At 43.3% G+C, this 27,117-nt stretch overlaps 1 protein-coding gene and 1 long non-coding RNA gene across 2 annotated transcripts in view; both read right to left on the reverse strand.

The window, feature by feature from the left end:
* Nucleotides 1-3,265: 3,265 nt before the first annotated feature.
* Nucleotides 3,266-4,628, reverse strand: LOC144890650 (uncharacterized). The gene has a single exon (XM_078771563.1). The coding sequence runs from the start codon at nt 4,556-4,558 to the stop codon at nt 3,359-3,361; it is 1,200 nt and encodes a 399-aa protein (XP_078627689.1). The 5' UTR covers nt 4,559-4,628; the 3' UTR covers nt 3,266-3,358.
* Nucleotide 4,629: 1 nt separating this feature from the next.
* Nucleotides 4,630-27,117, reverse strand: part of LOC144890652 (uncharacterized) — a 53,621-nt gene continuing 31,133 nt past the window's right edge. The window contains exons 2-3 of the long non-coding RNA XR_013622350.1: nt 5,017-5,154; nt 4,630-4,890 (exon numbers count right to left, since the gene is read on the reverse strand). This is a non-coding gene — a long non-coding RNA (uncharacterized LOC144890652). The remainder of the gene's footprint in view (nt 4,891-5,016; nt 5,155-27,117) is intronic.

Genomic DNA, 27,117 nt, shown 5'->3' on the forward strand with positions numbered 1-27,117 from the left:
TTCAAACTGATCAGAATAGGCGTTGTCCCTGTCGAATTATGACGTCATAATTAGGGCACCATGATGTCATCATTAACAACACCTATTCCCCATATGGAGTTCTTTACAATGAGCCATGTTTAAATTTTTTCCATGCTGTAGTTTTGGTGATATGGAGGTGCAACATGTTTCGGTTTTCCAAGATGGCGCCTGTACATGACCTATGACGTCATGATTATCATTAAAATATTCCACAGGAGGAGGCGCTCCTGTGGTGAAAATTTCGTGTCCATCAGACCAACAGTTGCTGAAATTAAATAAAAAAATTATCGGATGGATGTGTTGTATTTGTTGAATTATGACGTCATAACGAAGGCACGGATGACATCATCATCATCATATCTTATTCCTCATGGGGAGTAGTTGACAATGAGCCAGGTCTCAATTTTCACCCTGCGCTCGCAAAGCGAAAATAAAAGAAAGAGAAAAGCGGTTTCAGAGATGATAGAGGTGCGAAGTTTTTCCAAGATGGCGCCTGTACCACGTGATCTATGACGTCATAATAATCATTAAAATATTCTCCAGGAGACCCTCCCATGGTGGGAATTTCATGTCAACTGCACCAACGTTTGCCGTGTGTGTCTGCATTTTAAGAAAATCATTTTTTCGGCACACATATACACCTGAATGCTTTTTTTTCTTCTTTTTTTTTGTATACTGAATCGAGGCTCGTGAAAGAGCTAACATTTATTTCACAAACAATCAACCAGACAAACAAAATATATAAAAGAGGGAGCAGAAGACAAGATGGGGAGAGAAGGGGAAGCACACAAACACAACATTTGAGAGCAGGGAGAAGTGTGGGAGGGAGAGGACTTGGGGGGGAGGAGGCGTGGGAAGAGGGGGGGGGGTGGGGGGGAGGTATAAAACACAAGGAGACCAAGGACTTCCAGGACAGAAGTTGGTATTTCAAAAAAGTGTAGGATTTGGGGTGAAATTAGCAGGGGTAGAAAAGATCAAGGTTTTGGATGGGGGAAGATAAGAGATGGTGGTGAACAGCTGTTTTAAAGACCTGGAGGGTGGAGTGGGATTGAAGAGGGTGAGGGAGTTTGTTCCAGAGGCGGGAGAAAAGAGGAATGAAGGTGAGCAGAAAGTCTTGATTTTGGCAGTTTAACCATACGAGGGTTACAGGCAGATCTTGTGCTACCTGCAGGAATATTTGGGGGACAGAGCCCAGAGAGAGAAAGCTGGGGGGGGGGGGGGTGAGGGGGGGAAAGGCCAGAGAGGAGTCCGTATAAGACCACCAACCTGCCTGCGGTGAGTGAGTGAAAGGCCCTTGGAGTTAGCTTCATCGCGGGAGATTCCAATGATTCTGAACGCTTTGGTTTCAACAGCGTGAAGACGAGCTATGTGTGAGGCAGCAGCACCAGACCAGAGGGGAGAACAGTATTCCATAGAGCTGCGGATGAAAGCCTTGTATGTGGCGAGGAGCTCAGGTGTGCCAAGGAAGGACTTCGCACGACGGAGGATGCCCAGTCGGCGACTGGCTTTGGAGGCTTTCGCTTCACGAGCGCAGGGTAATAAGAGATGCATCGAAACCACAGGGGAAACACAAACCCTACCCCCAGCCAAATCATTCCCCAATAGGAATCCAACACCCTCTATGGGGAGAGTGGGGGACGATCCCTATCATCACTGGACCTGTGACCAAATAAGACTGTCTTAATAAGAAATAAGACAGGGGACATAAGTACCTGCAATGCCCTGGATTAATGCACTCTCCTTCACCAAACGACTCAAAGTCAATGGTAGGATATCAGACATCACCGACTGGGTGCCCCAGTAGCCCTCAGAATAACAACAGACTCGAATTCACCGTTACAGGACACCTAGCCCTTTTGTACAAAGGTTTTATAAATGTCCAGTAAAGGGCTCATGAGGTCAGGATTATCTCCATCCTTAACTGACATGGCACGATCATTGAGGCTGACCACTTTGTTTCAACCAATGCATTAGGTCTATTGCAGTCTCCCTGCTTATCCTCTCTTTGCAATTTCCAACAATTTCCACTTCAGATGTCCCCTCTGGTTACAGTAATAACATGTTCGCGGTTTATGTCTGCAGATGCATTTTTCGACCAATCAAACTGTCCACCCGGAGATGTCTGTACCAACGGACCCTTATGGTCTTCCCGCTCCTCCAACCGTTCCTCACTGACCACCTTCTTGGTATACCACGTCGTACCACAACCAGGAAGACCAACACTTTTCTTGTAGGTAAGCTCATAATGATCTGCACTGACTACACCTCTTTTCAAATCACCAACTTTATGATCATTAACGTGTATCCTTTTGTCGAAGGGGAATCTGTTCTGAAATTCTTCCATCAAGATAACCTCCGTTAGATTACCATAGTCCCCATCCACTTTCAGAGAATGATAACACCAATCAAAAATCATTTACTTCTCCCGAGCAAATTCAACAAACGTCAGCCCAGCCTGTAATTTTAAGGTTCGGAACTTCTGTCTGTATGCTTCCAGCCCTTGCTCATCGGCCGAGAACACAGCCCTTTTCACTGTCTCGGACCCTTCAAACTGTTCCTCTGATAGAGATGAATAAACTTCCTGTGCTCTCCCTGCAAACACACTTTGTAGTAGCAGGGTCCAGTATCGTTCTGGCCACTCAAGATATCCTGCTATCTTCTCAAAAGACAGGAAAAATCTAAATTTCCTCCTCGTCAAACTTGGGAACAAGCCGAATGTTCTTGGAAACGTCAAAATCCAGACCCAACCCGAACAGACGGGAACATGTCTGGTCTGTCATTCTTAGTGAATTTACAGTTCTCATTTTATGTAAAGTCAAACTGTTTTTTTTTTTTCTCTTTCAAACTCCCTTTCCTTTTCTGTCTTCTAACTTTAACCTGGGCTGTGTTTATCCACTCCACCAGTTCCACTCCATCATTCCTCCTCTTTACCCACGTGGTTCTAAACCCATGTGACTCACAATAACCAAGACAATCTCCGATTTTCTCATCCTGGATGTCACACAAGCCCCAATATGATCAGCTGCAGCTCGTAACTCCACCTCACATAACAGTTCAACATCTTGCATTGAAAGCTCATTTTTCACAAAGCAGTAAATACAGCAGTAACAGCAACACACACAAAACATGATCATTTTTTTTTCATTGGAAAAACAATGAAAAATCCAAGACAGGCAGCAGCATAACCGACATCCCTGAAGAGAGCCCCCAATTTGTTACGGCATGCAAAACACAACGCAAAGCATGGGGTCAAACACTGCTTTAATTATCGGTTATAACAATGAGAACTAAATACAAATGCAAAGAGAGAAAAGAAAACCCAATCAGGCCAACGGGCCTACTCTATCCATGAACTGGAAACCTGTGTTGGCATTGATACCTGCTCATCATCGCCACTTTCACTCCAAGTGGATTTATAAGGATGCTCTCCTGAATGGATCCTCATATGCAATTTCAAATGGCTGTTACGAGTGAAACCTTTATCACAAATTGAGCATTGGTAAGGACGCTCTCCAGAATGGATCCTCATATGCAATTTCAAAGTCTTGTTTTGAGTGAAATCTTTTTCACATATCGAGCAAGTGTAAGGACGCTCTCCTGAATGGATCCTCATATGCAATTTCAAATTGCTGTTACAAGTGAAATCTTTATCACATATTGAGCATTGGTAAGGACGCTCTCCTGTATGGATCCTCATGTGCTTTTTCAAATCGCTGTTATAAGGGAAATCTTTATCACATATCGAGCATTTGTAAGGACGCTCTCCTGTGTGGATCATCATATGCTTTTTCAAAGTGTTGTTTTGAGGGAAATCTTTATCACATATCGAGCATTTGTAAGGACGCTCTCCTGAATGGATCCGCATATGCAATTTCAAATGGCTGTCGGAAGTTAAATCTTTATCACATATCGAGCATTTGTAAGGACGCTCTCCTGTATGGATCCTCATGTGCTTTTTCAAAATGCTGTTACAAGGGAAATCTTTATCACATATTGAGCATTTGTAAGAACGCTCTGCTGTGTGGATCCTCATATGCAATTTCAAAGTGTTGTTTTGAGGGAAATCTTTATCACATATCGAGCATTTGTAAGGACGTCCTCCTCTGTGGATCCTCATACGCAATTTCAAAGTGTTGTTTTGAGGGAAATCTTTATCACATATCGAGCATTTGTAAGGACGCTCTCCTGTGTGGATCCTCATATGTGATTCCAAATCGCTGTTATAAGGGAAATCTTTGTCACATATTGAGCATTTGTATGGATGCTCTCCTGTATGGATCCTCATGTGCTTTTTCAAATCGCTGTTATAAGGGAAATCTTTATCACATATCGAGCATTTGTAAGGACGCTCTCCTGTGTGGATCATCATATGCTTTTTCAAAGTGTTGTTTTGAGGGAAATCTTTATCACATATCGAGCATTTGTAAGGACACTCTCCTGTGTGGATCCTCATATGTAATTTCAAATCGCTGTTATAAGGGAAATCTTTGTCACATATTGAGCATTTGCATGGACGCTCTCCTGTATGGATCCTCATGTGCTTTTTCAAAGTGTTGTTTTGAGGGAAATCTTAATCACATGTCGAGTACTTGTGCGAGCGCTCTCCAGTGTCGGTCCTCATGTGCATTTTGATATTACTCGGTGAAGCAAAATCTGTACTGTGCACATCATACTTGTGATGTATTTGACTTTCGAGAACAGTTTTGTGTTTATTTAATTGCATATTAATCTTTGTGTTGCGAGGAGCAGACATGCACATGCATGTTAAAGGTCGTGAGTCTTGTTCTCGGGGTCGTTTCTTCAAAGAATACTTCTTCGCAGTCAAGCTGCACCTCGATCTTGTTTGTGCAATATGACTTCTTCGTTGTTCTATAAAAATGAAGAATAAAAATCATTTTGCATTTTTTGGCAAACTCTAAATGCAAAATAGTGAAAGATTTCAAAAATTTTACATGTTCTGAATTCAAAATAATCATTTTGTATGTTTCTGCTCACCAGTTGCAGAACAGGTAGTACTGCCATTTGTCAAATGAACATGTGGATCTCCCTTAGCAGAAACACATATTGAAGCTGCTGAGACAGATGAATTGTAGTTGTGTTGTCTGCATTCCATATTTACAGGAGGGACATCACCTGCACAGAATTCAGTGTCAGTCTTTTGCAGAACATTAACTTTCAAACACTGCCAGATACAAATCAGGCCAACAGGTCGGATAATCGATGTCACTTATGCAATTCTGCCACCATTGTGGGCGACGAACCGAGGTGTATACAACGAGAAGTACATACGAGCTGGTGTGTGCAGCAACCATTTTATCAGAGGTAATTATTTCCCAATGCCAGACTCAGTATTACCATAAATTGGCGGATAAGCTGCATCCGAATTTTGCGACACTTCACATTAACTTTTCAGAATCATTGGAATCTCCCGCGATGAAGCTCACTCCAAGGGCCTCTCACTTACTCACCGCAGGCAGGTTGGTGGTCTTTCCGTCTTCTACCGACTCCTCTCTGGCCTTGCCCCCTGTGGAAGTGTAACTCAGTGTAACATATTGATTGGCCCTGGTAACTTATTAATTAACCTGGTAACAAAGCAGATACATTTTATGTGTATGAACAATGTAATCTCTTGAAACACCTGGTCAAGGCCCCAGGCTAGAGCACCCCCCCCTGCTGTGATTTCCATTTACACAGCAGGAGGGGAGCGAGCTGATGCCAGGACTCGGTGCGATGCATGACCTCGGGACATTAGCGGAGAGGAGATTAAGTCCAGTTTGGCGATATAACGAGAGCAAACGTTGAGTAAAGTACACTGGTCCTCAGAAGCCCTGCCCGACGGAACGATGGAATGAACGAGTACTTGCTACGTGAAAGCGCTGACCGAACGGGAGTGTCGGATGGAGAGAAGGACCAGCGAAAAGAGTTAAACCTGATCCATTATATTATGCGGTATCATTTTGGTAATTGGATGAAGTGAATACAGTTTAATAAACGAGACCTTTTGTAACCTGTATCCGGTCTTTGGAGTCCTGTGAGTCCCCCAGTAAATTCCCTGACAATCTTGGAGGCACCGCTGCGATCAATTGTACAAGCAAGTCTTCTTTAAAAGGTGAGTGTGTCTTGTCTTGCCCAATATGATTACGAACTTGGAAGTTATGGGTACATATATGGGGGAGCAGGTGATCTGGGGCTTCTTGGCGCTGGTTATTAAAGGGCCTTACTGTGACCTGGAAGCGGGCGGAGCAAGTGTGCACCTTGCGACCGCTTGTTTCAAGGACGTGTAAGGCCGGTACACTCGTTTACCCACTCGCACACGGATAAAGTACTACTTTTTTTTTGCACTTGTTCGAAGCACTTGACTTGATCAGCGCTCGGCGAGCGACAGGGAACCGGGAAACGGAATTATATTTATATATATATATATTTCCAATATGGTACACCGGCCACAACGATTTTAGCGATTATCCGAGTTTTTTTTTTAACGATTTCTGTAAATACGTATTTTTCCTGCGCTGTGTAATTCTTCTGACACGCGCCACGAAGAAACGCACCACTGATGTGCATGAAGCGACTTGTTTGCCGGTTCGGTAAGGTCCGTCCGTACACGTGTACAATCGTGTAAACCCGTTTTAAATAGAGAATTTTGGGAGCAGTGCTGTTGTATTTTTTTTTGACGAAATTTGCTAGATAAATAGCATGGGTGACACGGAACCAGTGCTGTTGTATTTTTTTGACGAAATTTGCTAGATAAATAGCATGGGTGACACGGAACCAGTGCTGTTGTATTTTTTTGACGAAATTTGCTAGATAAATAGCATGGGTGACACGGAACCAGTGCTGTTGTATTTTTTTTGACGAAATTTGCTAGATAAATAGCATGGGTGACACGGAACCAGTGCTGTTGTATTTTTTTTGACGAAATTTGCTAGATAAATAGCATGGGTGACACGGAACCAGTGCTGTTGTATTTTTTGACGAAATTTGCTAGGTAAATAGCATGGGTGACACGGAACCAGTGCTGTTGTATTTTTTGACGAAATTTGCTAGATAAATAGCATGGGTGACACGGATTAAATGATTTTATGATTATGAATTAATGAGAAAATGATTTTATATTTAAATATAAAAATTGATCTGCTTGGTGTTAGTTTAAAGGGCTGTTCCAAATTTATCTTGATTATGAGACAAAAACAGCAGAATGGGAATCAACAGACAATGGAATAGCTAGCGACGAGTGTTTGTGGGTGACAACCACCCTCTGGTCGAGGCTCATAGAAGGGGTGATGCTTACTGATTCGGCACGCTTAAAATAGGTGTTAATGGTGGGATGTCAGAGGTCTTGGCGTGGGCTTAATAGTCACACTGTTTGAAAAATAATGCTCGATGCAACATGATCCTAAAAAGAACCCATCCCTACATCGAAGGATAAGGAAGGGAAGGAATGGAAAATTTGAAGTATAAAAGTTACGGAACTCAAAATGTCTGGGTTTGGATGGAGTCATTAAAGGATTGAGTCATTCATTCGTTTGATGATGGTCCTAATATTTTGATAAATGTTTGATAATGGTCCTGGTGATTTTAGTCCTAGGAATAATATATGCTAGTGGTTTGTATGAAGGTTTTAATGAGATCGGATTTTTATCTATCTATAATTCCAGTAATCCCGGTGTGTGTGTCGGTCTGTCTGTATGCGACCGCTGTTTCTCAACAACTACCGGTCCGATATACTTGAAACTTGCCAGGTATATTTGTGGGGACCCGAGGATGTGCCTTTTCAAGGTTTGAAATTAATCGGACGGGTGGGTCCCAGGGTGTGGTCGCCGTGCTCGCGGGTCGTTCGCTTTGGCTCTGCGGATGGACCGAACCATTGCATGTAAATAGAAGGGGGGTTCTGTGGTCGTTCGCTTTGGCTCTGCGGATGGACCTAACCATTGCATGTAAATAGAAGGGGGGTTCTGTGGTCGTTCGCTTTGGCTCTGCGGATGGACCGAACCATTGCATGTAAATAGAAGGGGGGTTCTGTGGTCGTTCGCTTTGGCTTTGCGAATGGACCAAACCATTGCATGCAAATAGAAGGGGGGGTTCTGTGGTCGTTACTGCCACGTGGTTTCAAAGTTTTGTTGTTGTTGTTTGCACGCATGTTTTTTGCAAGCACGTACGGGCGAGCACGTACGTGCGGGCACGCCCTAGTATATATAAATTGAGGTAATATTAAGTTATGGAATTAATTGCTTTCAACAATGCAAAGGGTGACAAAATATGGGATTTTAATGGGATTTTTTAATGGGATATTGGTTTAGGAATGTTTAGAGGTCATTGCAATGTGATAATGACTTGTGACCATTTGTTGTCAAAACGTTTGGGACCATTCAAAGGTTGGGTTGTGCTAACGTTTCCACAACGTCGCTACAACGTTTCACTTTCGTTGTTGCAACGTTTTGCTCCAACGTTTTGTGAACATTTAAATGTTGTGTTTTGCTGACGTTTCCACAACGTCGCTACAACGTTTCACTTTCGTTGTTGCAACGTTTTGCTCCAACGTTTTGGGAACATTCAAATGTTGTGTTTTGCTGACGTTTCCACAACGTCGCCACAACGTTTCACTTTCGTTGTTGCAACGTTTTGCTCCAACGTTTTGTGAACATTTAAATGTTGTGTTTTGCTGACGTTTCCACAACGTCGCTACAACGTTTCACTTTCGTTGTTGCAACGTTTTGCTCCAACGTTTTGGGGACATTCGAATGTCAAGTGAATCGAATGAGAATTCAGGAATTATTTCATTATTAACGATTAATGAAGTACTTATTTAATTAATTACATTTCTTATTACATTACAGTAATTACATTACAGTAATTACCTGAGGTAATTACAGTAATTACAGTTCCGGTAATTGCAGTAATCATTACAGTAATTGCAGTAATCTTATTACAGTAATTACATTACATTAACTCAGGCACCTTTTGAGTAAGGAAGCTGATATTTGGACATGACACTGACCAAGTGATGTGGCTGTCAAGGAAAATATTGATTTATTGATTAATCATTTAATAAATTAACTCGTTGATTTATAAATGACTTATTTAATTAAAATTCCTGAGAGATACATCTTCGGATGAAATACTTGCAGATTGGTTATGCTATGAGCCAATTGATTAAGGAAAATATTTTGTGATGGCCATATTGGCAATTTCGTGGCCATATTCGTGGCAACTCAGTTAGTGCCACTGCACCTTTAAAATGCATCCCTGCGTTCATTTTTCGATCGATTGAGTTGAAATTTTGAACAATCGGATCTGGACTGTCGTTGTTAACGACTCTAGCACGCACTCGTCCAATCAGGATGGAGCGGTATGGTCCCCGGATCATCACTGCCCGCAGTTTTAATTAATTTTACTTTTTCTCTTGGGCATATAATTTTGAAGACATGCATGTCATGATAGAGGAAATGTTTGTTCTGTTAAACGGAATAAATGTTGTTTATTTGTGTGGGTGTGTATTTTTGTGAACTTGGATATATTTTTCACGACTAATTCCAGTTAACATCCTGCACAATTTGCTCGTTTTCTGGCCGAGTCGAAATTGCGTTGAGTTTCTATGGCATGCGCCATTAAAAGCGCAGTGTAATGGTTGAGCTCCCTTTATTTCGTTTTGGTCATGCGGATGAGCAAACAAAGTGACAAATGCTGCGACTGGAGCAGTAAAGGCGATGTTTTTTAAATGGAAACGATTTTTGTGGGTGTCTATTTTGAGTATTTTGGATATATTTTCACGACTAATTCCAGTTATCGTCCTGCAAAAGGTCTGCTCGTTCTTTTTCCTTTGAGTCGTAAATTCCTGTTGAATTCTCATTAAAATGCGGAATTAAGTACGCTGTGTGATGATGGAGATCCTTGATGACGAATCAGGAATAGGGAATGAGCAAACAAATATCACGGATGCTGCGGCTAGAGCAGTGGAAGCGAGTTTTGAATTGTTCAATGATTATTCGATATTGTTATGACTTATTGTCAATAGGTATACTAAGTGGCCATGAGGTAGCCTGTTGCTATGTACAGTTTTATTCTATTGTTGATTATACCACATAGCTGTGGTGATAAAGGAAATGTTCGTTTAAATAGATGATTATGATAGGACCATGACTATAAAATCATGATGATTATTATGAATGATATCATAGGGTTCAAATGCAGAATGATTGCATGAACTTGGGAAAGAACTTTCAAGCCCTATGGGATAAATTGGGTATTACAAGCGATGGAGTTTCAAAATTTAGCATGATTGAAGGAATTTGACAGTCCCATTTCAGGAGTTTTACGAAATTTATATTGCCAAGAGATTTTGGGTACTATTAAAAGGAAAATGATGAGATATTTTTCCCAAAGAACTTTAATATCTGGCATCCATTTTGGCTGTCTCACGAATGAAGGATGAGTTGCCTTTAGTGGTTGCAAAGAAAAATTTGTGGAGACCAGGCAAAATGGGAAAATATGTCAGATATGACCCTAGGACAGGACGGCGATTCATCAATTGACATGAGGTACGAATCCGAGGTGACGACCGATGAAATTCGATCTCAGTCAATGGATGGACCTGTCCTGACATCATTGGGGAAAGGGCTTATGCAAGGAGTCATTCAAAATGATTAATTTGATTTATTGATGAATATTGATGAATTAATTGAAATTGAATAATTGATTGAATTGTTAATTGATTGAATATTATTTGATTGAATTTAATTGCATAAATTGAACTGAATAAATTGAATTGAATATATTGATTGTTTGATTGATGAAAATGCGGTCTCAAGAAAGAAGCTTTGATATCTTTGCGAGATATTATCAATGTGGAGACAACCTGGGAAAATTGAGCAAGGTGGTGAGTTTATATACAGATATATATGTGCGGTTACCATTGTGTGATTTCCCCGTCAAACAGAGCGGACACCTGAGGATTCACCCACTTCATACTGACCCTCCGGCTCATCTGCAAATACTGATCTGTGAGATTGGATTGTGCAAAAGCCACAGCTGAGGGAGATTCTCTGGAAATCACCGTGCGAACAGGTGGAGAGATCCTTCCTGGAGGTACGAGTGAAGCTTTAGAGGAACCTGGAACAAGCTACAACACATCCAACGCTACTTTGATAAAAGGCAGAATGGGAAATGGAGCCTGCAAGAACACACAAGGACAACCAGAGATTCCACAAAAAGGTACTTGTACACATCATATGTACGACCGTTATGGTGCCGAAGCTATAAGGCAGGTCGAGAATTGGTATTTGTGGACAAAGGGACATGATGAGGAGTTTCCAAGAGATGGTACATTTGAGCGAAGTCGATTGGAAAGATTGGAACAAAGATTGAAAGCCAGGAAGAGACAGAATCTAACGGTAGACTGGCTTGCATTCCATCTTTGGGATGGTGAATCCAGACAACGGGAACAGCAAGAACGGATAAGGGAACTAGAACTTAAAATAAAAAGGATACAGGATACAGTGGAGGAGACAAATGCACAACTGCCCTCGAAATTAGGAATGAAAGTCACAGTTGTCCCATCTGATTTCCAGTTGTCTCCCCAAAAAGGACGGTACAGAGAATTTTTTCGTGTTTCAGGAGATAACGAGAGATTGCAGTGGCAACTCAGGGATGTAGAGATGCAGCCCAGCAATACAAGTGCACAGGCGCACAGATCAGACAACGACAGAAACCGGTGTTTCGAGTGTGGAAAGATGGGACATTGGAGAAGAAGATGTCCGTATGTCAACAGGAAGACAAGGTCATGGGGCAAACCAAGATCAAGGGTACCAGTGCTTACCGGTACCTCAGACAATGATTAGGCCTTCATTGCTGCAAATCCCAAATGATGATTGGCCTCAACAGATTCGATTACTGGACAAACATGAACAACTGTCAATGATTCTTGTGTCTGAAAAGTTTTCAGAGCAAGAATGATTCATTTTTCTTTTTGCTTGTTAACAAATTAATAATTAATTGATCAAATGCCAAAATTGGATCTTCTATTTTGGGCACAGCAATTTTAAATTTACAAAGTTTGGAACAATTGCGTTGCAATTGTTGGCAAACCAAGTAACAAGAGTCACATGATGATCAGGTGGGAATTTCGGACTATTGTTCCGCACGATTGATAGGTCAATGGTCGACTGACATGCAAATGGGTGTGTAGTCAAAATTTGGATAGATTATTGTGAAGGCAGAAAGGGTAATTTCAATTTGACATCATAAGGGTTTTCTAAGAATGGACTTTTGGTTTATTTGTCTATAAGCATTTTGAATTTGATTGACAAATTTTATGAAATTGAAATAAAATTGACACCCATCTGATCTGTAAATAATGGTTCCAACGCAAACAAATATGCATAATGCATGTGTGTGTGTGTTTTTGTGTATCAATCTTACAAGATTGTTGACACCGACAGTGTGCCTGTCTGGAAATGGATAGTTATATGTGGATGGGATTGGGATATGTGGATGGGATTGAATATCCAGAGAATCCGTAAAATAAAATAGAAATATAATTTGATTATGAACATTATCTCTTTTGTCAAGGGAAATGGAATATAAAAAAAATTTTTTTTTGATGTGCTGGGTTATGAGCAGCCATTAATTAATAGTAAAATTGTGAGTAATTTTGGGATTCCATTTTTGATAGAATGTATATGAGAATAACATCTATTTATGGATATGAGCTTCATAAAAGGAAATGAGGAAGTACAAAATCATCCAAATTTGGGAGAGGTCTTACACTGACTTCCCAGAATACTCTGCTCATGGATTTTATATATATAAACTTGAATTTTATCAGCATATAAATTGTGCTGTATGTATGGATGTGTTTTAGGCATAGATGATATGGGAAAAGAGTAAAGAAAATTTTGCTGGTTTGAACTATTGTGGGTTTTTCAGTTCTGGAGTTCAAACAAAGTCACTGGTTAACAGATGAGAAAGGATAGTAAATAAATTATTCTCTGCTGGGCAAATTAAGTACGATATTACTAAGACTTATGAGAGCTATTGTTCCGCCTTACAGCAGTGGAAAATTATTGGAAAAAATTAGATCCAACATAATGAATCTATAAAAGAATGTGATAGGGATAATATCCTCAATTTGTACTAATTATTTGATTGTGGGTAAAGGAATTAAGTCATCGTAGTGGATTGTTAACAGCAGCCTGAAAATGTCCTGAGAGTGTGCATCCATGTAATCAGAAATCCCAGATTTGTTTTTACAAACAACATTTTGGTAGAGGTCTTGTGTGGAACACTTCCTTGGTAGATAAAAACGGTACTGCATGCTGGCAGCCACTTTTGCGGCCAGTTAGGCCAAACAAATTGAGAGGAAATTGTAGTTAAATACGTAAGTTACACATGGCTATTTGTAAAAAAGGAAATTTGTTGAGATGGGAAACATTTTTTCGAAGGTTTATTAAGGTGTTATAATATGACATGTGGCAAGGCAAACTATTGGATGGGAAAATTAGATCTGGCTATAGAATAAATTTATTGACCCCTTGAAGTTAATCCTTCGAATCATTGTTTCACTGGCATTTTTGTTCAAATTGGAAATAGTTTGGTAGAGCTTTGGTTAAAACCTTTGGTTGCGGTATCTTGGAACGAATTGATAAACCATAGGAGATTGATAAGAATAGAAACAAATATGGACCCAAAATAGAAAGTTGGATTCATGCCTCTCATTGCAAGCAAGCACATGGGGCTAAGGTGGACGATCCCACAGAAAATGAGGCTGCACCTAGCAGCCCAGCAGAACATTCAGTGGTAGAAAAATGATAGTCATGATTTACAGTCATTTGAATTACATTTTAACACCCCTTGCATTGATAAACATTACATTTTCAACATGTGATATTCCTACTTGGAATAGTGACATTTATTTGCCTACATGACATACAATTACCTGCTGATATAAATACAACATGAGTGAAAAAATGTATCACAACTACACTCATGATCAGGGGATTGAGTTCAACCCCGGGAGATAGGGGGATCAGGGTAAGACAAATAATCTGATTATGTTACATATTAAGGGATTTTCTTTATTTACCTTTTAGGAAGCTTGTTAGTTTGGTATATAATGTTAAATGTCATCGACATATAACTATGTCATAGATATGAATATATACAAGGAGTAGCAGACTTGTTTGTTGGTTTAGTAGTTATATTGGCAATTGTTTTAGTGGTGGCTTGCTTGAAAGCCTTAGTGACGGTGTGTTTGAATAAGGTAACCAACAACACGATGATAACACATGAAGTGACAAATGAGGAAAGAAATGTGGACCCAGAAAAGGAAGACTTTTATGGCGACATAAACAGTAGAATTAAGATAATGGCATAACGACAATGTTATGAGTTGTGTCAATTACAATATCAATGAACTCATATCACCACGAGTGACACACTGTTAGGGAAAAAAAAAAAAAAAGAGGGAAAAGAAAAAGTGGAGAGGAATTATGGTAATAATACATTATGCTTAATTTGTTGGTTTGGGAAAATTGTTGTTGGGAATTAGGTATTCCCGTGTGTGATTGTAATCATATACAATGCTATTCTTAGTTTAGTAATAAAATACATACCTGATTGAATATTATTTGTGTGACGCATATAAATGAATATAACTTTTTGTGTTAAGGAAAAACAACAAATTGTTGAATGTGAAACTGTCGGAAGATATACATGATTATGCTGATTTCATGGTAAGATGTACCCTATCTGATTCAGTGTGTGCGGAAAGCAGATTCAGATATGACTGAGCATAAGGATAAGACGAGATCACATTTTGGAGGGATTGCTAACGGAATTGGGAAGAAGAAAGAAAGAAAATTTGTGGCTAAAAAATGAAGTTAATCGTGGCATACACCCTCTTTCTCAAAGAATGATGAAGACATTCTCCCGTGTAACTTGGAGATGAATGCTTACCTTCACCAAGGAAATTTATGTGACCATTTGCCTGGATCACACTGCAACATATGAAAGAAAGGCGATCACTTACTCTTGTTCGAAGACTTCAAACATTCACCACATCAGAAGTTGCAGGACAACGACATTTTACCTGCAACCTCTGTGAAATGCGGGGACATATGTTATTACTTCACCAACGTCCGGGGAACCAGCATGGAGCTGCAAAAAACGGCTGTGCCCTTGTCACAACAGCTGTGCACGATTCTGCTGGATTGCTCCTGGTAAGGACCATGAATGACCTGAACACCATGGTCCCAACATCATTGTGGATGCATCCGGCATCCCTGTTCCACATCTTGCTGGCCAATCAATGTCACACCAATACTTGCTGCCCACTCACAATAAGGGAGGAGGCAAGTCGACTACAACTGGGTGAAGGCCTTGTTCAGGAATTACTATGGTTTACAGCAAAAAGTGGCAAGAATGCTACAAGGAGAGCAGGGTCAGTCTATGACTCCGCAATGTTACCACAACAGCGAAATCCTACACGAAGTAGTGCAGGAGCTATGAAGACATTAGGAGAAAATGTTTCATACCTGGATTCAAACACAAGTGATCAGCCCTTCCTTTCAAACAAAGTCAACATTTGTGTGGAGGCAAACGTTTTTGCCAGATGGTGCAGATGCTTTACAAAACTTGAAAATGAAGTGAAATTGTTGTATCTTGGTGATGGTGAAGTGTTGTTTTGAAAATATATTTGTGATGCAAATGCAATAGATTGAACAATATGGAAGGAGTCAATGACCAACGAAATGTTTTGTGATTCTTGCAGGATGACGGTGTATGCCTAAGGGAATTTGATTACCAAAGTGATTGATTATTTACTTATACTTGTAATGATGTTTACTAGTAGTGATTGATTGTTTACTTATATTGATGTTTAGATTAATGGTTAATATAAACAAAAACAAAAAGATGAGGGAATTGTGGAAGTGTAACTCAGTGTAACATATTGATTGGCCCTGGTAACTTATTAATTAACCTGGTAACAAAGCAGATACATTTTATGTGTATGAACAATGTAATCTCTTGAAACACCTGGTCAAGGCCCCAGGCTAGAGCACCCCCCCCTGCTGTGATTTCCATTTACACAGCAGGAGGGGAGCGAGCTGATGCCAGGACTCGGTGCGATGCATGACCTCAGGACATTAGCGGAGAGGAGATTAAGTCCAGTTTGGCGATATAACGAGAGCAAACGTTGAGTAAAGTACACTGGTCCTCAGAAGCCCTGCCCGACGGAACGATGGAATGAACGAGTACTTGCTACGTGAAAGCGCTGACCGAACGGGAGTGTCGGATGGAGAGAAGGACCAGCGAAAAGAGTTAAACCTGATCCATTATATTATGCGGTATCATTTTGGTAATTGGATGAAGTGAATACAGTTTAATAAACGAGACCTTTTGTAACCTGTATCCGGTCTTTGGAGTCCTGTGAGTCCCCCAGTAAATTCCCTGACACCCCCCCAGCTCTCTCTGGGCTCTGTCCTGCAAATATTCCTACAGGTCACACAAGATCTGCCTGCAACCCTCTTATGGTCAAACTGCCAAAATCAAGACTCTCTGCTCACCTTCACTCCTTCATTCCTCTTTTCTCCCGCCTCTGGAACAAACTCCCTCACTCTCTCCAATCCCACTCCACCCTCCAGGTCTTTAAAACAGCTGTTCACCACCATCTCTTATCTTCCCCCATCCAAAACCTTGATCTTTTCTACCCCCGCTAATTTCACCCCAATTCCACTTTTTTGAAATACCAACTTCTGTCCTGGAAGTCCTTGGTGTCCTTGTGTTTTATACTACCCTCTCAAACGATTCCTCAGGCCAGAATCAGCAGGAAAAATTGGGTAATTTCTCTCTGTATGATGTCTCGTTCAAAAGTTATGCCAATTATGGACAAAATCACAGACTGGTCAAACAAGTGGAACATGTGTTTCAATCCTGACAAATCTCACACTCTTACTATGTCTCTCCGAAAAGTTCGACTGGACAACCCTCCCATCTACTTTCTCAACAATCCTCTCCAAGAAGTTCTGTCGCTCAAGCTTTTGGGTCTCACTATCTGCCATGATCTTTCTTGGGAAAACCACATTTCCAAGCTGGCCTCCAAAGCCAGTCGCCGACTGGGCATCCTCCGTCGTTCGAAGTCCTTCCTAGGCACACCTGAGCTCCTCACCACATACAAGGCTTTCATCCGCAGCTCAATGAAATACTGTTCTCCCCTATGGGCTGGTGCTCCTGCCTCACACCTAGCTCGGCTTCACGCTGTTGAAACCAAAGCTATCAGAATCATTGGAATCTCCCGCGATGAAGCTATCTCTGGGGGCCTTTCACTCACACTGCAGGCAGGTAGGTGGTCTTTCTGTCTTCTACCGACTCCTCTCCGGCATTGCTCCCCCAGCTCTCTCTGTGCTCTGTTCCCCAAATATTCCTACAGGTCGCACAAGATCTGCCAGCAACCCTCTGATGGTTAAACTGCCGAAATCTCGGCTCTCTGCTCACCTTCACTCTTTCATTCCTCTTTTCTCCCACCTTTTTTTTTTTTTTTTTTGTTTTATGTATACAAGATCGAGGCTCGTGAAAGAGCTAACATTTATCACACAAAAAGACAAACCGACACACAAAACACAAAAAACAAGGGGAGCGGCAGACAAGATGGGGAGAGAGGGGGAAGGACACAAAAGAGAGGGGGAAGAGGGGGAAGGACACAAACAAAACATTTGAGAGCAGGGACATCGGGAGGACTTGGGGGGAGGTGGGAGAGGAATAAAACATATGAACACTGCAAGGACTCTGGGGTGAATTACCGGGGGTAGAAAAGATCAAGGTTTTCGATGGGGGAAGATAAGAGATGGTGGTGAACAGCTGTTTTAAAGACCTGGAGGGAGGAGTGGGATTGAAGGGAGTGGGGGAGTTTGTTCCAGAGGCGGGAGAAAAGGGGAATGAAAGAGTGAAGGTGAGCAGAGAGCCTAGACTTTGGCAGTTTAACCATAAGAGGGTTGCAGGCAGATCTTGTGCGACCTGAAGGAATATTGGGGGGACAGAGCACAGAGAGAGCTGGGGGAGCAAGGCCGGAGAGGAGTCGGTAGAAGACAGAAAGACCACCAACCTGCCTGCGGTGAGTGAGTGAAAGGCCCTCGGTGTTGACTACATCACAGGAGATTCCAATGATTCTGAAAGCTTTGGCCTCAACAGCGTGAAGCCGAGCAAGGTGTGAGGCAGGAGCACCAGCCCAGAGGGGGGAACAGTATTCCATTGAGCTGCGGATGAAAGCCTTGTATGTGGTGAGGAGCTCAGGTGTGCCAAGGAAGGACTTCGCACGACGGAGGATGCCCAGTCGGCGACTGGCTTTGGAGGCCAGCTTGGAAATGTGGTTTTCCCAAGAAAGATCATGGCAGATAGTGAGACCCAAAAGCTTGAGCGACAGAACTTCTTGGAGAGGATTGTTGAGAAAGTAGATGGGAGGGTTGTCCAGTCGGTCCTTTTGGAGAGACATTGTAAGAGTGTGAGATTTGTCAGGATTGAAAGACATGTTCCACTTGTTTGACCAGTCTGTGATTTTGTCCAGGTCTGCAGAGAGTGAGGAGGCTGCAGACTGCCGATCTGAGGGATGAGGAATGGAGCGACAGAGAGTAGAGTCGTCAGCAAAGAGATAGAGAGGATTTTCAAGAGAGTCAGAGAGATCATTGATGAAGACCAGAAAAAGCACAGGGCCCAGAACACTACCTTGGGGAACTCCAGCCTGAACAGGAAGAGGAGATGAGAGAATCCCATTCAGGGCCACACGTTGACTACGACCAGAGAGGAAGTCCGCCAGCCATGCGTGGAGATTTCCATGGATACCAAAGGAGGAGAGTTTGGTGAGCAGAGCAGGGTGCCAGACCGTATCGAAGGCACGTGAAATGTCAAGGGAGACAGCTCTAATTTCCTGTTTGGCGTTGAGGACCTCCATCCATTGTTGAGAAAGCAGAAGCAGCATGTCCAGAGTAGAGTGACCAGGTCTGAAACCAAATTGATGATCAGAGATCAAGCCATTGGAGAAGAGGAAAGATTTAATGTCTGAAGCAATGATGGATTCCATGACTTTGCTGATAATTGGGAGAAGGCTGATTGGTCTGTAGTTGCTGGGATCTGTTTTTGCACCTTTTTTGTGCAAAGCGGTGATGTTGGCTGATTTCCAAGCAGATGGCAGATGACCTTGAGCAAAAGAGAGGGTGAAGAGAACAGAAAGAGGGAGTGAAAGAGCAGAAGAACATGATTTTAGGACCCGTGGGCTGATGACGTCAGGACCAGTTGCAGAATCAGAGTCGAGGGTTGACAGAAACTTTTCCACCTTGTCAGGAGGAAAGGACACAGAGTCCAGGAGCAGCTGGGTACGACTGGGTACGGTGGGTACAGAGAGGGATGGGTTTGGGACACAAGATTTAGAGGCAAACACAGAGTTGAGGCATTCAGCTTTTTCACGTGCGGAGTCAGCCGTTAAGCCGTTTGAGGTGAGGGAGGGGATGGAGGGGGAACAAACACCAGAAACAGATTTGACCAGACGCCACCAGGATTTGGAAGAGGGAGACAGATAAGAGAGCTCGGTCTTGAGAATGGTGAGATATTGTTTCCTGGCTCTCCTGAGGGTGGACACACGCTTGTTTCGGGCTTTATGAAAGGAAATGAGATTTCCTTCCGTTGGATTTGCTTTCCAGGAGACGAAAGCAAGTTGTTTCAGGGCAACAGCCTCACCACAAGATTCCGTGTACCATGGACGGGGGGAAGGGTATGACAACTGAAGACGAGATGGGATAAATCTGTGCATGAGAGAGAGCAATTTACTTTGAAAGAATTCCCAGGATGAGTTGATGTCAGAGGCGGTAGAGATGGGAGACCAGTCCAGATGATTGATGGCTGCTTGAAGACCGTGCCAGTTGGCCTGAGTGAAATGCCAGACTCGTCGACGCTGAGGAGGCTCTCTGAGAATGGTCAGAGAGATGTCCACTTTGACAAGCACATGATCAGATGAGCCGATTGGAGCAGAAGAAGAGCAGCAGACATTTTCAGGGAAGTTTGTCATAACCAAATCCAGAAGAGAAGATGCTCCGTTGACTGAGATCCGGGTCGGGAAATTGACAGATTGTGTCAGTCCCAGTGAGTCGCAGAAGTCCTTTGCTGAAGAGCCACGGCTGGTGAGAGAGGTACCCACACCCAGCCAACTGGCATGGTGACAATTGAAATCACCACATATGAGGAAGAGAGAGTTGGGATGGGTAGATAGAAGTTGGTCCATATTATCAGACAGTGAGATGTAGATGGAGTCATCGCTGTTTGGTGGACGGTACAACACACATATGAACAAAAGGTGGGAGCGAAGGGGAAGCCGTAGCCAAAGGTATTCCTGGGGGTGAGGTGGAGAGAGGGCAGTGGAGGGCGAGTGAGGAAGAGAGTTTTTTATAAAGATAGCAACCCCACCTCCAGGACGAGGCTCAGGTCTATCATACCGGAGGAGGGAGTAACCTGGGAGAGATACCAAGGCATCAGAGACATCATGAAGGAGGAAAGTTTCTGTTAAGCAGATCACATCTGGTTTGTCAGAAGCAACCTGTATGGAGAGGTCAGTCAAGTTTGAGCGGAGGCCCCGGATGTTTGAGGTCCATACCGTTAATGAAGAGGAAGGGGGAGCATCGGGTCCAGAACAGGGGGGGGGGGGGAGGGGTAGGGTAAGATGTGGAAGAGGAGGAAGAGGTAGGGAGAGCTGTTGAAGGTGTGTCAGAGATTTCAGAATAGCTTGGAGAAAGGGAAGAATGGGGCGGACAAAAGGTTTGATGGAGATTGGGTGAGGCACAGTGAGGTGTTATTTGAGGAGGGGGAAGAGCGAGGCAGAAGGTTTGGGGAGATGAAGGTGAAAGTTGGAAGGGGGAAGAAGCAGGGAGGATGCTTTGAGGAGGAGGGGTGAGAGGGGAGTCTAGGAGGGGAGGAGCGAGGGAGAGTCTCGGAGGGGAGGGGTGTGGGGGGAGTTTAGGAGGGAGGGGAGGGAAGGGGCAAGGGGGGAGATTTGAAAGGGATGGGTGATGGGGAGGATTTGGAGGGGAGGGGTGAGATTGGATTTTGAAAAGTGTACGATTCATGGGAAACGAACATTTTTTGCAAAATGAGTTTGAGACCTTCGAGTCAAAAATACGTTTGAGGACACTGGAGGAGGGGTGGAGTTCTGGATAGTTTAGGGAATGTAGAAAGGAGGAACTGTAAGAGATGGTATTATATATATTTTTTGGAATGAATAGATTTGGTGAGCAAGACGAAAGCATCCTTTTGTAGGAAAAGAAGAAAAGGGTGTTATAATATATGAGAGGAAATAGTTGTTCAGGGGAGAGATTATACATTTCTAACCGCGTGATCGCGAACGAAGAACGAACGAACAAAAAGAACAACAAATAAACGAATAAGACCTGGGAAGGAAATATTTTTTTGGGTTTTTTTTTTTTTTTGTGAGTACAGATATTAAACAAGGAGGTACGGGGTGAACGACTGGGACGAAACAGAGAACGAAAATAATTTCAGCGCATTCGACGAATCGCTGAGAGAAAAACAAAACCACAAGGTCGGAGACGGTACGGTAGTCTAAGCCTACGAGTACTAGGCCGCAGAATACTCGATACCATTAACCGACGATTGTGTATATATGTACGAAAAATTAGCACCGAAAATTTTCAAAAAGATACGCTACAGGTACACACACCGAAAGATAGATACAGTCTCGACAAAAACACGATTGTGAAAGATCACTTAGCTTCGAGAGCGTGAGCGCATGGAGCAGCTTCGAAAAGACGTGACCTCGCCGTGATATCGCGAGATCCCCGATCTCGGGGATCTCGCGAGATCACGCAAGATCACGGTGGGAACAAACTCCCACCTCTGGAACAAACTCCCACACTCCCTTCAATCCCACCCCTCTCTCCAGGTCTTTAAAACAGCTGTTCACCACCATCTCTTATCTTCCCCCATCCAAAACCTTGATCTTTTCTACCCCCACTAATTCACCCCAGATCCACCTTGTTTGAAATTCCAACTTCTTTCCTGGAAGTCCTGGCAGTGTCCATATGTTTTATACCTCTCCCCCCCCCCCCCCCCATCCCATGCCTCCCCCCCAAAGCCCTCTCCCTCCCACAGATCTCTCGATGTCTCCATGTCTCTCGGTCCCTGCTCTCAAATGTTGTGTTTGTGTCCTTCCCCCTCTCTCCCCATCTTGTCTACCGCTCCGGATGTTATTTGTTTTATGTGTCGGTTTGTCTTTCTGTGTGATTAATGTTCGCTCTTTCATGAACCTCGATCTTGTATACAAAAAAAAAAAAAAAAACTATCGATTTTCATCAGAAATCCAAGATGGCAGCAAAGATGGCAGCCAAGGGACCCCATGGGACAACATTTCGTATTGGGAACATGAAAATTCGTTTACGAGACACCTTGAGGATTCCAAAAATGTAAGTTAGAAAAATATATTAACGAGGTGCATGGGGACCCCTTCTTCCTCCTCGACCACATGGTCGTGCCATCCCAAAAAAATACGTGTATTAATCTTGCCATCTCTTGCGTAACAGCTGTGGGAGCAGTTTCAATAAGATTTTGACATGAAATATTTATCCGCTTCTCGTCTGATCCAGGACGTCGAAGAGAACCTCTTCTCAACCATAAAGGAGAAAAGGTGGGTGCAGAGGCAATGCATCTGCAAAGGAATTCAGATGTGCGTTGAGGATGGTGATGGTCTCTGAATTAATCAAACCGGCTGCTGGAACAAATTGCTCAGCAGACTTGGACAAATTCATTCTGACGCTGCAGAGGTACCAACAAGAAAAGAACGAGTCGATCAGTGCAGGTTGTCACACCTGTTCAGCACAGACAGAACGAGAAAGAGCAATCAAAGACTGCAGACCCTCGCCAGGACATGCTTTCAGTGTTTTTTTTAGCGGCTTTTGTGTTAAAACAAGCATGGCGGCCGAACCACTGGACCAATAACGTCATTATTTTGTTATCTCCACCAATTATTTATCCCGAGATGATGCTCAAGAAATTTCATCTTGATCGATTAAGTTTTGTACTTGTCGAATTATGACGTCATAATGGAGGCATCTATGACATCATCATTAAAAAAAAATTCCACATGGAGAGTTCTTCACAATGAGCCATGTCTCAATTTTTTCTATTCAGCGCTGTTGGAGACAAAGGTGCAAATTTTTTCGATTTTTCTAAGATGGTGACCGAACCACGTGACCGACGACGTCATCATTATCATTAAAAAAAAAAATACAGGTGGAGGTGCACCTATGCTGAAACTTTCCTGTCAATCGGACCAACAGTTGCAGAGAAAATCATATTTATTCTGTGTGGACAAACAGACAGACACAAACTCGTGAGTGCACAAACTGCCAAGCAGGTAGTAACTGCACAGGGAAAATCGGGAGAGGGCAACACTGGCTCATTGCATCGGTCGGAATAGCTTTCAATTTGTCAAAAGTATTTTCACAGGATTCAGACCACACAATTTTTCATTTTTCCTCAACAAATTGGTTCGGGCCGAGGGGTACTACGAGTGAGCTGTCATGATCACAGAATTTCCTGTAGAACCCGGACATACCAAATCTCTCTTGTACTAATTTAAGAGGGCCCCGAACATTATGGCCATACACCAACTCAAATGGGCTGAAACTCATGGATTCATTTGGAAGCATCCCTGGTGGCAAACAATACAAAACAGCTTCCTTTGTCCCACTCTTCTGGCTACTCCAGACAATATGCCTTCAACATAGTTTTCCTGGTCGGGTGGTATCTCTCAAGGGCTCCCTGGGACTGGGGGTGGCAGGCCGAGGATTTTACCTGCCCAATTCCGAGCTGGTGCGTGACTTCTCAAAATGGACATAAAATTCGAACCTTGGTCAGACTGCACCTTCTTTTGCAATCCATATCTGTTGAAAATCGGAATCAAAGCATCCACTACCACATTCGCCATGATCCTTTTTAAGGGAACACCTTCAGGGAAGGTAACATATCCAGAATGTTTCGTAAATACCGATGACCCGATTTAGTTCTTGGTAATGGACCAACACAATTGATCAGTACTTCACTGAAAGGCTCATCAAATACAGGCATGTGGATAAGGTGCGAAGTTTTTTCCCAAGATGGCGCCTGTACCACGTAAACTGCAATGGCATAATAATCATTAAAGTATTCTACAGGATGAGGCCCTCCTCCGGTGAAAATTTCATGTCAATGGGACCAACGGTTGCCTAGAAAATGAATTATTTTTTAAAATACCGACATGCACGGTACACCGCAAACGACCTAACCTGAATGCTTAACCCCGCTTTTCACTTCACGAGCGCAGGGTAATAAGGGATGCATCGAAACCACAGGGGAAACACAAACCCTATCCCCAGCCAAATCATTCCCCAATAGGAATCTAACAACCTCGATGGGGACAGTGGGGACTATCCCTATAATCACTGGACCTTTGACCAAATCAGACTTCAGGTTCACCCTATGTAAGGGGACAGGGGACATAAGTACCTGCAATGCCCTGGATTAATGCACTCTCCTTCACCAAACTACTCAAAGTCAATGGTAGAATATCAGACAACATCACTGACTGGGCTGCCCCAGTATCCCTGAGAATAACAACGGACTTGGATTCACCGTCACAGGCCACCTAGCCCTTTGGTACAAAGGGTTTATAACTATCCAGTACAGGGAGCATGAGGGCAGCATTATCTCCAGCCTAAACGAACATGGCACGGTCATTGAGGCTGACCACTTTTTTTTTCTTTTTTCTTTTTAGTATACAGAATCGAGGCTCGTGAAAGAGCTAACATTTATCAAACAAACAAATCAAACAAACAAGCAAGCAACCAAAGTATATAAAAAGGGGAGCGGTAGACAAGATGGGGAGAGAAGGGGAGGAAGCACACAAACACAACATTTGAGAGCAGGGACATCGGGAGATGTGTGGGAGGGAAAGGGCTTGGGGGAGGCAGGATAGGTATAAAACGCAAGGACACCAAGGACTTCCAGGAAAGCAGTTGGTATTTCAAAAAAGTGGATTTGGGATGAAATTAGCGGGGGTAGAAAAGATCAAGATTTTGGATTGGGGAAGATAAGAGATGGTGGTGAACAGCTGTTTTGAAGACCTGGACGGAGGAGTGGGATTGAAGAGAGTGAGGGAGTTTGTTCCAGAGGCGGGAGAAAAGAGGAATGAAGGAGTGAAGGTGAGCAGAGAGTCTTGATTTTGGCAGTTTAACTATAAGAGGGTTGCAGGCAGATCTTGTGTGACCTGTAGGAATATTTGGGGGACAGAGCCCAGAGAGAGCTGGGGGAGCAAGGCCGGAGCGGAGTCGGTAGAAGACGGAAAGACCACCAACCTGCCTGCGGTGAGTAAGTGAAAGGCCCTCGGAGATAGCGTCATCGCGGGAGATTCCAATGATTCTGAACGCTTTGGTTTCAACAGCGTGAAGACGAGCTAGGTGTGAGGCAGGAGCACCAGCCCAGAGTGGAGAGCAGCACTCCATTGAGCTGCGGATGAAAGCCTTGTATGTGGTGAGGAGCTCAGGTGTGCCAATGAAGGACTTTGCATGACGGAGGATGCCCAGTCGGCAACTGGCTTTGGAGGCCAGCGTGAAAATGTGGTTTTCCCAGGAAAGATCATGGCAGATAGTGAGACCCAAAAGCTTGAGTGACAGAACTTCTTGGAGAGGATTATTCAGAAAGTAGATGGGAGGGTTGTCCAGTCGGTCTTTTCGGACAGACATCGTAAGAGTGTGAGATTTGTCAGGATTGAAAGACATGTTCCACTTGTTTGCCCAGTCTGTGATTTTGTCCAGGTCTGCAGAGAGTGAGGAGGCTGCAGACTGCCGATCTAAGGGATGAGGAATGGAGCGGCAGAGAGTGGAGTCATCAGCAAAGAGATAGAGAGGATTTTCAAGAGAGTCAGAGAGATCTTTGATTTAGACCAGAAAAAGCACAGGGCCCAGAACACTGCCTTGGGGAAGTCCAGCCTGAACAGGAAGAGGAGACGAGCGAAACCCATTCAGGGCCACATGTTGACTACGACTAGAGAGGAAGTCTGCCAGCCATGCGTGGAGATTTCCATGGATACCAAAGGAGGAGAGTTTGGTGAGCAGAGCGGGGTGCCAGACCGTATCGAAGGCACGTGATATGTCGAGGGACACAGCTCTAATTTCCTGTTTGGCATTGAGGACCTCCATCCATTGTTGAGACAGCAGAAGCAGCATGTCCAGAGTAGAGTGACCTGGTCTGAAACCAAATTGATGATCAGAGATCAGGCCATTGGAGAAGAGGAATGATTTCATATCCGAAGCAATGATGGAATTCCATGACTTTGTTGATAATTGGGAGAAGGCTGATTGGTCTGTAGTTGCTAGGATCTGTTTTTGCACCTTTTTTGTGTCAAGCGGTGATGTTGGCTGATTTCCAAGCAGATGGCAGTTGACCTTGAGCAAAAGAGAGGGTGAAGAGAACAGAGAGAGGGAGTGAAAGAGCGGAAGAACAGGATTTTAGGACCCGTGGGCTGATGCCGTCAGATCCAGTTGCAGAATACGAATCGAGGGTTGACAGAAACTTTTACACCTTATCAGGAGGAAAGGACACAGAGTCCAGGAGCAGCTGGGTACGACTGGGTATGATGGGTACAGAGAAGGATGGGTTTGGGACACAAGATTTAGAGGCAAACACAGAGTTGAGGCATTCAGCTTTTTCATGTGCGGAGTCAGCTGTGTAGCCATTTGAGGTAAGGGAGGGGATGGAGGGGGAACAAACACCAGAAACAGATTTGACCAGACGCCACCAGGATTTGGAAGAGCGAGACAGATAAGAGAGTTCGGTGTTGAGAACGGAGAGATATTGTTTCCTGGCTCTCCTGAGGGTGGACACACACTTGTTTGTGAAAGGAAATGTGAAAGGAAATTCACTTTGTGAAAGGAAATGAGATTTCCTTCCGTTGGATTTGCTTTCAATGAGATGAAGGCAAGTTGTTTCTGGGCAACAGCCTCACCACAAGATTCCGTGTACCATGGACGGCAGGAAGGGTATGACAACTGAAGACGAGATGGGATAAAT

This window comes from Myxine glutinosa, chromosome 1 (genome assembly GCF_964187855.1).
Source record: "Myxine glutinosa chromosome 1, kmMyxGlut1.1, whole genome shotgun sequence".
NCBI lineage: Eukaryota > Metazoa > Chordata > Myxini > Myxiniformes > Myxinidae > Myxine > Myxine glutinosa.

Coding starts and splice junctions, on each gene's coding strand:
- LOC144890650 (XM_078771563.1), bottom strand. CDS start 4,558: ATGAGGATCCATACAGGAGAGCGTCCATGCAAATGCTCAATATGTGAC.